At 42.4% G+C, this 11596-nt stretch overlaps 2 protein-coding genes across 3 annotated transcripts; one reads left to right on the top strand and one right to left on the bottom strand.

Annotated features, from left to right (window-relative positions):
• Nucleotides 1-2469, top strand: ndufaf3 (NADH:ubiquinone oxidoreductase complex assembly factor). 2 transcript variants are annotated; one of them, XM_029682724.2, is made up of 5 exons: nucleotides 1-149; nucleotides 593-788; nucleotides 1029-1095; nucleotides 1634-1734; nucleotides 2022-2469. In XM_029682724.2, the coding sequence occupies exons 1-5, from the start codon at nucleotides 16-18 to the stop codon at nucleotides 2115-2117; spliced, it is 594 nt and encodes a 197-aa protein (XP_029538584.1). In that variant the 5' UTR covers nucleotides 1-15; the 3' UTR covers nucleotides 2118-2469. The 2 variants fall into 2 exon arrangements, with proteins under 2 accessions (XP_029538584.1, XP_029538585.1); XM_029682725.2 differs by having other exon boundaries at nucleotides 16-149; nucleotides 617-788.
• A 344-nt stretch (nucleotides 2470-2813) lies between these two features.
• zgc:112334 (uncharacterized protein LOC619199 homolog) lies at nucleotides 2814-9428 on the bottom strand. Its single transcript, XM_029682721.1, has 11 exons — nucleotides 9326-9428; nucleotides 5720-5827; nucleotides 5534-5630; nucleotides 5267-5401; nucleotides 4865-5063; nucleotides 4654-4785; nucleotides 4437-4536; nucleotides 4091-4262; nucleotides 3809-3953; nucleotides 3630-3684; nucleotides 2814-3387 (listed from the first exon to the last, which is right to left on the bottom strand). Exons 1-11 carry the CDS (start codon nucleotides 9365-9367, stop codon nucleotides 3235-3237), a joined length of 1338 nt encoding a protein of 445 aa, XP_029538581.1. The 5' UTR covers nucleotides 9368-9428; the 3' UTR covers nucleotides 2814-3234.
• Between the last annotated feature and the right edge of the window lie 2168 nt (nucleotides 9429-11596).

Here is an 11596-nt window from a genome sequence, read left to right as displayed (position 1 = left end):
CCCACTCTGGTTTTAATGTCTTTGGTTCCAACGGGCATTAGGTACTTAACTGTAAACAACATGGCTGTCACTATGTGTGCACGTCTGTTTTTCCACAGATCTTCACAGGGTCTTCTGCTCAGCCCTCTGACACCACCCGCGTTCACAAGGTACAGTACTGCTGAGAAACGAGACATCTAGACAATAGAAACGACGATGTTTTAGTGATAACTGCTACTAGCTACACAATTTGACATATGTACCCCCTAACTGGCTATTTAGCTTTTGGTAGATGCTGATGTCAAAGCTTGCTACTTGAAATACATCCCGGGCAGAATAGACCAATTCTATGGTTATTACATCTTGCTAGGTACAGAGAGCCCCATTTGATAATTCAGAGAGCCCCATTTAATCAAATCTGATTTTTAAAAATGGCTATGGCATCCCAATACATGTTTGAAGGTAAAGTCAATCCCAATATCAAAGTTTGTCAAACGTTTTTAGACATACACTAGGTCTGATGTCCCTATCTCACGTCATCCAGTTGTAGCCATTAGCCAGGTAATGGTACAGTATGTGATGGTAAGGCAACTTAATGTCTCTCCTCCTCCAGCCCCTTTCTATCTCGCGCCCACAGGCTTGGTCCCAGTGATGATGAGATGTACCAGCGTACCACAGTGTCTGTCATGCAAAAAGAACCAGGAGCTGGAGCAATGATCCACAGCTACAGCCCCAGAGGGTTCAACATCGATGGGAACCGTGTTTTCGGGCCATGTGCTGTGCTACCTCCAGCCATCCTCCAATGGAATGTAGGAACATGTTTATTTAATATTTTTTTAACCTTTCCTCTAATCCCCACCAGAAGTCAACCTTTTATGATGGTTCCATTTTTTTCATCTCTCTTCAGTTTACCTGCTCCCTGTAATACTGTTGAGTGCTGAGTGAGATATTTAACTGGCTAAATGAGGAGTGATGATGAGTAGAATATGAGATGTAACAGTGTATTATGTGGATTGTCCTTTTGGGTACTCATCTGTCGCCCCCTGCAGGTAGGCAGCTATAAAGACATCACTGTAGAGAGCATGGCCCTTTTCCACATGCTGGAACCTCGAATTGGTGAGATAATTCAATTATACTGTAGTCACGCTGATACGAATTATGAGGATAGAAAGAAAGTCACATACTCTAATTTATGAATGTACAAACTCATGCAAGATGCTGTTGGGTTCTGGTACAAATCCAGTTGGACACCAGAGGAAGCTCAGACTAGATTTATTCCACCCAAACTGGAGGCTACAGCTGCATACCACCCATGCAATTCATGCAAGCATATATTTATACCTTCCGATTAGGCGGAGTCACCTCCTTGTATTTCTATCAGCCTCTGTTGCTGGGCAACAACTGAGTGATCCCCTATTGGTTTTATCATGGCCCAGCCTGAGTCCAGAACCTTTGTGGGCAGGGGTGTGTGTGAGAGAGAGAGATAAGACTACAGTTGGGGTGTTGTTGGGATGGGCCCCCCTCTTAAATAGTTGCCAGTTCATGTTTGATTGTCAGAGCTTGACTATGATGATGATTGTACGGTGTTATCACCTGAACAACTTAATGATTGTGTATGACCATGATGTGTCTCAAGAATGTGTTGTATCCACAGAGGTTCTGGTCCTGGGCACAGGGGGTCGGTCAGAGCGGATTGACCCCAAAGTCCTGGCCCTCCTCAAGAGCAAAGGCATCGCTGTGGAGGTGCAGGACACGGTAGGGACACCTGACCTCACCTGGCATCTGTCAACAGTAGAAGGATTGGGCTTGTGCAATAGATTTCAGTGCGTGAGCATTCATAGGCCGGTTTGCCCAAGCCTGGTTCAGAATGTCCTCTTGAGATTTCTCTCACATCAAGTTACTGTGTGCCACCACCTGGAAAGTAGCTATCCATCCATACACAGACATGGGCAGCCCCTGCCTATAGAATAAAGTGAAGGGCAGTTATAATTTAGCATTTTTCCTCTCTCTCTCTCTGACACTCATCCATTTACCTTCCTCAGCCAAACGCTTGTGCAACCTTTAACTTCCTGAGCAGTGAACGGCGAGTGGTGGCGGCAGGTCTAATTCCTCCTCCAATCAGCACGGAGCTGGAGTAGCAACAACAAAAACGACAGAAGGAGGTCTCGATGGAAAAGAGGATCTACTTTCACCACTGGGATGGAAGATTTGGAAAAGTCTGTCCTCATTCAAGTGCTGAATTATGTTTTTTAGCCTTTGCAAACTTTGTGTGCTTGTGTGACCTTTCCCCACAGATGAGAAGGGGGCGGGATTGGTTGGTTATGAAATGTGTAAATGAAAAAGAGAACAGGATTTCTAACGAGTATTGAAGGATATGATGTGGTGGGAGTGTTATTTAATGTTTCATATCTGTATCATGGTAAATACATAAGGCCAGCTACCAATGACGCAATAAACTATATATATATATATATATATATACACACACAATGTTTTGTATTTATTTAATTGTCAGTGAAAGCATGTATGTGTATGTAATCTACCCAAGGTGTCTGTCCTTCACTGGGATTAGTAAACCTCTCTAATCTCATTGTCTGTCTTATCCATTTGGCTTCCACCCCCATCTCTCTGAACCACCGCTTTATCTGTCTCAGAATAGAACATAACGCAACTCCAGCGGCTTTGTCCTTCTTGGAGTTAATCTGTAGGGTAAGGGTATCCCTAATTACTCTGCTCTGATGCATTTAGCATCATCCATCCAGTTCTACTTCACACAAACACATGGCCATTCATTCATTCACACTTGAGCACACTAAACACAATCTCAGGCCACATTTTACATTTACCACAGTCTAATAAAGTGTGGTGTTTATTAGACAGGGTATTAAATCGACTGAGTTATTTAGCTTTACCACTCTCCAGTCTCAATGCCATCAGAGTACGAGAGCATCTACCACATAAAACACATGATAAATAGGACTGATAGATTAGCTGTGAAGCTGGGCATTTTGGGAGATACAAGAGGTGAATCGAAGGGTTGCTTCAAAAAACAGTAAAAACCAGGACATTTTAGACATCCGCAATATAATAGTACTGTCATATTTGCTGATGTTGTTATACATGAGTGTGCATACATTTTTGGATGGGTGGCCCGCCCTAGAGGGAATTGAACCCAGGATCCTGGTGTTGCAAGGACTATGCTCTGTCAACTGAGCCACTCAAGACAAAAATGGTAGCAACTCCACTTCGTGTCCCTTAGTCCTCATCGTCATCATCATCACCACCACAGTCTTTGCGTAAGTCACCAAAGATGAATTCTGATCCTGTGATGCGGCGATACATATCCTTTATGTCCTCACACTCCATCTCAAAGTGTGTCGTGGCATCATAGGAGCGAGACACAAAGATCTGAAAAAGGGAGACAGGATCACAATGAGCAAAACCCAGAGACCCCACAATTTATAATCCTGGTACAAACCAATGGCCAATAAATATGAACACATGTTTGTATATTACAGTGCATTCAGTCAGTAGCCTCAACTGGGACTTGAACCCAGATCCAGCGACTGTAATCCCAACACCTCAGCCATTACACCAAGTGAACTGAACTGAATCTCAGTGAGGATGTTAGTTGTGGGTTTGACCCTTACTTGACTGTTCCTTCCATCGTCAATGGGGACCATCATGTTGCTGATAGAAACAAATCTGTAGACCAATCACATTCAGTCTTTAGTGAACTGTTTTTGTATGTATGAAATTAGCCTTGCATCATTACAATAGACAAATGGCTCTGGTTGTAAAAGTCTGCAGTAGGTTGTATGGAACTTACTTCTGCTGAATGGGCTCTAGTAGTTCTAACCCAGGCTGCACTTCCTTCTCTGGGTTACTGGTCTCTACAGTGGTGCTCACCATTGCGATATACATCCCCTCTGATGCCACATTGTGAGCGTAGGACACCATACATACATAGATATCTGAAAAACAAAGAGGGTCCATTTTCGATTAATCCCAAGGCTAAAATACTGCAATCATATTTTCCCTGTTTGGTATATGGGGTCCTAGGCCTTTGTCTAACATCTTGTGTATATCTGGTCTATCTGTGATGTCATACCTGATTTCCTGTGGACTTGTGTTTGAGGGATAATGATTTGACAGGAGTTGGCATCATGGGTGTTTTTGATTGGATGATTCAGTAAACAGATGACCCGAATGACCCGGCCCACCTTCTTCACCCGGTTGTGCACGTAGCTGGGGTCACAGATCAGCTGTTTACAACGGAACAGCTTCACAAAGAGGAAGCGAAAGAAGACAGAAAGATTAGGTCCGACTACTAATTTACGACACTGATATTCAGCCCATGTTCCGGTTCATGCTCTACCATTTCTCATTCATTCATTCATTCCCTCTTCAACTCTCTCGCTCTCTCTTGTCCACTCTCTACTTCACCAGCCACTCACCGCTCCCTCAGATTTCACTGCTACCACTTTGCCCTTGTCCATCACAATCTCCTCCACTCCCCTGTTTAACATGTAGGACCCTCCATGCACTGCACTTAACCTGAGATAGACAGGAATAGTAAGGGTTTACATTGCGGCCATGTTCAATACCATAACAAAAACTTGAAGTTAATGTATTTATGCATTCTCGAGTACCTTTACGAGTCTGTTATGTTACCTGGCAAAGCCCTGAGGTAATTCCCCTAGCCCATACAGTGGATAGAGGTACGGGCTGAAGTTATACCGAGCCAGAGACTCAGAATACAGCTTGATCCGTCTGATGGTCTGGATGCACGGCTGGTCCAAGTAACTGTGAAGACAGGGACACAACCATTGAGATAGGTGTGTGTGTCCGTCTTTCTGACTGTCTGTGTAATATTTGTACTGACTCGTCACTGCGGTACAGGGCCATGGCGTGACCAGTGAACTCCATGATGTCTGGTCCCAGGTCGAAGTGGCGGAACAGCTCCCTCATGCTGGTCCTGTTGGGGTCCATGTCCTGGTAGGTCCGCGGGTCTCTCTCCTCAAAGTTCAGAAGGAACAGAAGAAGCTTCCTGAACCTGCGCTTGTCAAACATCCCCATCAGATCTGAAACACAGAACCATGTTACAACCACTGTTTGAGACCTTGAATGATTGTATGTATTTGAAATCAAGTTAATCAATTTGTCATGTCCATGAATTTCAGTTGGCTTTGATTGTTATGTGGCAATCCTATGTATAGAATCAATCATTCGGAAACACAGGATTTGTAAGTTACAAATATTGTTTATGTTGATGGGTATGCGTTACCTGAAGCTAGGGCTTCTGCCTCAGTTGAAGGGACCTTGTGGACTTTACCAGCCCTGTACACATAGCTGCCCTCCACCACCTTAAAGTCCAGATACCGAGTTACCTTGGTGTACACCAGCATTTTAACCAGCTCACCTGAACAAACACACAAACACAGGTTAAAACAATATGAATGAACTCTGACCTTGACACAGTTAAACACGTTCACATTCATATTAGACGTATGATGACAAGACAGATGTACATAATATTAACCATAGTCCTCACCACTGGCAAGTAGAAATTTGGGAACAAGGTCCACATTCCAGTCCCTCCCACGTCCCATTGGCTTAGCTGGACATGGAACCTGAAACCTCTTATATAGCTACAAAATACATTCACTCTCATCAACACTATACAATAACCCTCCAGTGCTTTGTATGTGGTTGTGTTTGTGCATGCGTTCATACAAACCTCTTCTAGGGAGGAGATAGAGGCACTCTCTCCACCATAGTAAGGGTTGCGGTCAATGTGAAGGACCTTCTTCCCACCCACTGACATTAAGCCAGAGAGAATACATTCCTGAGGGAGATAGAGTCAGAGCTATTCATATCCAGAGCAATTAGGGTTAGGTGCCTTGCTCAAGGGAACATCAACTGATTTCTCACCTTGTTGGCTCTGGGATTCAAACCAGTAACTTTGTGGTTACTGGCCCATTGCTCTTAACCGCTAGGCTACCTGCGCTCCAGTAGACAGGTAAATGATGATGATAATTCCTTAGACAGCCTGCAAGGCTTTGAACGTTCCTCGAGAGCCCAGGGATCACCTGTGTGCGTGTGTGTTTGTCTGCGTGTGTGTGTGTTTGTATGTGTGTGTAGGTTAATTAATTAATGAATACACATTTATGACACTTGATATTATAGAAAATACAAATGAAACACATAGCATTGAACTGAAGTAAAATATTATATTTTAAAGAAATGTGATCACTAGTGGTAGGTATTATATTTAATCATTATTACTTTGTCCATGGTACCATATATATACAATATTTTGTGAAAGTCTACACACACCCCTCTTCACATTTTGGGATTATATTTGATGTTTTTCCTACAGATCTATAAAACCTACTCCACATTTTAAAGTGTAAGAAAGTTATAGACTATTTTCCAAATTAATTAAAAAATATATTAATGGAGATGTCTCGATTGCCTAGGTCCTCACACCCCAGAGTTAATATTTGGGGCAAGCACATTTGGCAACCATTACAGCTGTGAAACATTTTGAATAAGATTCTACCAACATTACACAACTCTTAGTGCAAAATTGCTTAAACTCTGTAAATTTGCTTGAGAATGTGGAGTGAATTCAGTGTTGTTGATCCATTTGTATTTTCAAGTATTGTGGTGGCAGCATCGTGTTAATGGTATGCTTGTCACAGGCAGGGACTGGGGAGTTTGTTAGAATCAAAATAAATATGAAAAGAACATTTTTTATTTATTTTTTAATTTCACCTTTATTTAACCAGGTAGGCTAGTTGAGAACAAGTTCTCATTTGCAACTGCGACCTGGCCAAGATAAAGCATAGCAGTGTGAACAGACAGCAACACAGAGTTACACATGGAGTAAACAATTAACAAGTCAATAACACAGTAGAAAAAAAGGGGAGTCTATATACATTGTGTGCAAAAGGCATGAGGAGGTAGGCGAATAATTACAATTTTGCAGATTAACACTGGAGTGATAAATGATCAGATGGTCATGTACAGGTAGGTAGAGATATTGGTGTGCAAAAGAGCAGAAAAGTAAATAAATAAAAACAGTATGGGGATGAGGTAGGTAAAAATGGGTGGGCTATTTACCGATAGACTATGTACAGCTGCAGCGATCGGTTAGCTGCTCAGATAGCAGATGTTTGAAGTTGGTGAGGGAGATAAAAGTCTCCAACTTCAGCGATTTTTGCAATTCGTTCCAGTCACAGGCAGCAGAGAACTGGAACGAAAGGCGGCCAAATGAGGTGTTGGCTTTAGGGATGATCAGTGAGATACACCTGCTGGAGCGCGTGCTACGGATGGGTGTTGCCATCGTGACCAGTAATAGAGTTGTATGTTTCCGCGGGAGAATTATACAAATTCAAATGCCAAAGACACACCAGAATGACTTTCCAAGAGGTGTTCGAAGAGTGTTTCTGACTGGTCCAGTCTCAGTCCTGATTTAAATCTGCTTGAAGAATCAGAGACAAGGTTTGAATATTGCTGTCCATAAAAGATTCCCAGCCAAATTTACTTAGCTTGAGCAATTTTGACAAAAACAATAGATGGTATGTCCACGAGCCATTTGTTCGAAGTAAGTGCTACTTTCAACATCTATACATAGAGTGTCATCAGCACTCACACTCCAGAAACATCCACATATGTATTTAGTACAGGGATAGATAGGTGTTGGGCCACCACAAGCATATACTCTACTGTCTATTGGACTATTGAAGGGATGCAATACCATTCTTCCACTAGAAATTCCACAATTTGGTGTTTTGTTGATGGTGGTGGAAACGCTGTCTCAGGCGCCGCTCCAGAATCTCCAATAAATGTTCAATTGGGTTGAGATTTAGTGGTGCACATTCCAGCCTGGTCTCAGACTAGACGTAACATAGTAAATGTAAATCCTAATCTGGGACACTCAAATTAGTATGATATGTTACGTTTGGTATGGTTACATAAGACAAAAGGTTACTTAAGGCAATCATTAAAGTAGGGTAGTTGGTCGGGGTGGATGGATAGGCGTATAACGTGAACATCTAGCAATCCAAAGGTTGCATGTTCAAATATCGGCATGGGCTACTTTAGCACTTTAGCAACTTTGCAGCTACTTGCTACTTTTCAGCTACTTTGCAACTACTTAGTATGTTAGCTAACCCTTCCCCATAACCCCAACCTTAACCCTTAACCCATTAACACCTAAACCCTAGCCTAGCTAACGTTAGCCACAACAAATTGGAATTTGTAACATATATGCTTTTCAGATTTGTAACATTTTGTGCGAATTGCAATTCGTAACATAATGTATGAAATGGACGATGGACATCCACAAATTAATACATACCATACGAAACATACCATACTAATTGGAGTGTACAGGATTCACATTTACTATGTTATGTCCACCCCTGAATCCAGGTTGCCTTTGAGACCCCTCTTTCAAAGTTACTGAGATCTCTTATTCTAGCCATGGTAGCCAAAATAATGGGCCACTGGGCATTTTTAGACATTACCCTAAGCATGATGGGATGTTAATTGCTAATCTAAATCATAAAACCACACATATGTGGAAGCACCTGCTTTCAATGTACTTTGTATACCCAGTTTACCTGTGTTTCCTTAATTTTGGGAGCTACCTGTATGTTGCCCAAGGAGTTGTGCAAGGTTGGTAGAATCTTTGTTTCACTTTGAAAATGTGAAGTCGGTTGTGTAGATTGTAGGATTAAAAAAAAAATGTAATCCTTTTTAGATTTCATTTTAAACGAGCAAATGTGAAGACTGTGCAAGGGGTGTGTAGACTTTCACTAGCGACTCTATATAATAATACTGTTCTATCACAGGAGGTTGGTGGCATCTTAATTGGGGAGGACAGGCTGGTGGTAATGGCTGGAGCGGAATCAGTGGAATGGTATCAAATACATCAAACACGTGGTTTGACGCCATTCCATTCGCGCTGTTCCAGCCATTATTATGAGCTGTCCTCCCCTCAACAGCCTCCACTGTGTTCTATGTACCTTATCTCTAAATTCTCTGACTTCCGTTTCTTTAGTATTTCATGCTGATAGAATTCACTGTGTTTCTTCTATACTCAAATTCGGACAAAAACCTGGCAAGTACAGTCCATGATACATTAATCAATGATACACATTAACATCATGAAAAACATTAAGACTCTTTAAAAAAAATGTCCCTACATATGAATAAATTGCCACGCGTACGATTGTAAGTGTTTTTTTTATAGTATTAAGTCTTTATGGTATCTTTATTGGGTAGTTCAGAGAGTATAACTAAATATGTGTGAGGGAATGTGAGTTTCTCTTACCTTCAGTCCTGTACCCAACACTATGATATCAAACTCCTGCATGGTGACTGATCAGTGCCCAGGGCCAAGTCCCTCTGATACTACTGAGCACCAGTATGGATAAGTATGGCTGTGTGTGTGATTCACTCTCTCCATCTACACCTCATTATCATGTCTTCCCCGTCATGATAATCCTCTCAAGCGTCACAGGCACGACAAGTAATTAGACAGGCACTGAACTTTATCTCTGTGTGTCTCAATAATAAATCACCAAAATCAATGGAATCATGTTCAAATTCAAATCATATTCCATGACATGCCCAAACCTGTTATTTAATATAATTTCTTGCCACAAATATTTGACACATAAAGCTCCAAACATTTTTTAAACAACTGAATATACTCTGTTCTGCAGTTCAACAGCAACGTACAGTAAAATACACAATAACAAAAAATATATCAGCTGAAGAACGTTCAAGTCAAAATATAAAAAATAATCTGTGTTCCTTTTGTGGAGACACAAATTGTAAAAACTCCCTGAATCAATTAAGCTTGGTTAAGCATTGAAATGTAGTGGTATAACCTCAGTCCAGTGAAAGTATAGATAGATCCTCTCTGTAAATTTGTGTTTGTAAGTGGTGAGGCACTTGTTGTTTTGAACAGGATCAGTGTTACATCTGAGCCTGCCACGCTCTCTAGTGCTCATCCTGTGTCTCCCTAACCTGCCGCCACTCCCCCAGTGCTCTCTCCCTCTTTCTCTCTCTCTCTCTCTCTCTCTCTCTCTGTGTGTGTGCGTGTGTGTGTGTGTGCGTGTGTGTGTGTGTGTGTGTGTGTGTGTGTGTGTGTGTGTGTGTGTGTGTGTGTGTGTGTGGGCGGAGACAGGTGTGCTGGAGGCAGAGCAGATCCCCACCAGCTGCAACCTGTTCCATTATCAAGACCTCTACATATACTCAGCCTTGCCACTTTGAGATCGTAACCTCTGCTCAGCCCGTCTGCATTTTTAGCCGTTTGGTCCTGCATAGATCATGTTTAAGTGCTGTGCCTGGTTTCCCTTGCCTGATGCTGTTTTCTTCTCTGCTACAGTTCTGTTCGCTTTGACTCTGGTCCCTGTGTCCAGTCCCACATCTCGTCAGCTTCGCTACCCTGTCCTGGACCCCCCTACCCCCCACTCTACTGCTTCCTTGGATTCCTCTCCGGACCTGCTTACCCAGCCCAAACTCCCCCCGTTCCAGCCTCCGTCTCAGCACCTGGTTCTCTGCAACCTGCCCGAGCTTTTCCTGGCCTGCACCCCATCTTCCCTGTTTTTCAATAAATTACCTTATCCCAGTCTCCTTGTCTCAGTCTGCTCTTGGGTTCACCTGCTCCGCTCCGAATAACACAGATAATGACACCTCCCCTTTGTCCATTTCCAGGCAAACTTTGATTCTCTGGAGGTTCTAAGTTATACAGAATGTATGGAACATTAGAATGAATCCCTATAGTCGAAAATCCAGCATCTGGGCCTCCTGCCAACAGACTCTCTAGCCTCCCATACCATCCACATGTAATTTCCCCCCTCCTAGACCTCCCAGCAGTGAGTTCCTGAAATGAACCCCTCTGAACCCAGGATGTCGTCTCTGCTAAACCTTTCTGGGTTGTCTGGGAGACTCTGTAGTATGTCACCTTTACATCACATGCTGGTCAGATCTTCAGACAAAGACTTGAGTGTGCAGTGTTTGGGTCTAGAACCACATGTGTATTCCTTCATATTCTTTACACCTTGAACCCAAGGTTGCCTAAGTGTTCTGTTTGTGTCCTTGTCTAATAACCAATTTCAATGTTCATGCAAGTTACTGATTGAATGCTGGGAGAAATCTTCACTGTAGCATTGCAATTTGGCAGTATGCCCAGACCCTTGTTTTGAAAATGATACCTCAGTTTCAAAGTCTCAGCTTGGAGAGAAGAAGCCTTATGAGGTATAGGTCACACGACATTGGTCGTTCACATGAATGAAGCAAACGTTGATGATAAATTATGATTAAGCTAAATCATGCAAATATTACTTTCTGTGTAAGTATATGAGAACTAACGGGACTGCCCCAGGAGAGCTTTTGACAGACATTCAAAGTACATGAAGTTTGTTGTAAACCTCTCCAGCGCCCTGGCAATAAACAATGATTCATTTAAGATTGACTTTGAGTGTCCCTGTGTAAGAATTTTCACTAAAATCATCTTACTCTTTCCCCCATCTTCCTCCCTCAGAGCAGATAGCCTTCTCCTCCACTCTTAGGAAGTGGTGCAGTTTCTTAAATT

The sequence above is a fragment of the Oncorhynchus nerka genome, linkage group LG15 (assembly GCF_034236695.1).
Source record: "Oncorhynchus nerka isolate Pitt River linkage group LG15, Oner_Uvic_2.0, whole genome shotgun sequence".
NCBI lineage: Eukaryota > Metazoa > Chordata > Actinopteri > Salmoniformes > Salmonidae > Oncorhynchus > Oncorhynchus nerka.
This window is presented reverse-complemented; position numbering and strand designations above follow the sequence as displayed.

Excerpts from the sequence above, each read along its gene's own strand:
- ndufaf3 (XM_029682724.2), top strand. The coding sequence starts at position 16 with ATGTCTTTGGTTCCAACGGGCATTAGGTACTTAACTGTAAACAACATG. Across the intron at positions 789-1,028 it reads CAGCCATCCTCCAATGGAAT|GTAGGCAGCTATAAAGACAT; the intron begins GTAGGAACATGT and ends CGCCCCCTGCAG. Across the intron at positions 1,735-2,021 it reads CTGTGGAGGTGCAGGACACG|CCAAACGCTTGTGCAACCTT; the intron begins GTAGGGACACCT and ends TACCTTCCTCAG.
- zgc:112334 (XM_029682721.1), bottom strand. The coding sequence starts at position 9,367 with ATGCAGGAGTTTGATATCATAGTGTTGGGTACAGGACTGAAG. Across the intron at positions 5,828-9,325 it reads TGTTGGGTACAGGACTGAAG|GAATGTATTCTCTCTGGCTT; the intron begins GTAAGAGAAACT and ends TATCTCCCTCAG. Across the intron at positions 3,685-3,808 it reads CTAGAGCCCATTCAGCAGAA|ATTTGTTTCTATCAGCAACA; the intron begins GTAAGTTCCATA and ends ATTGGTCTACAG.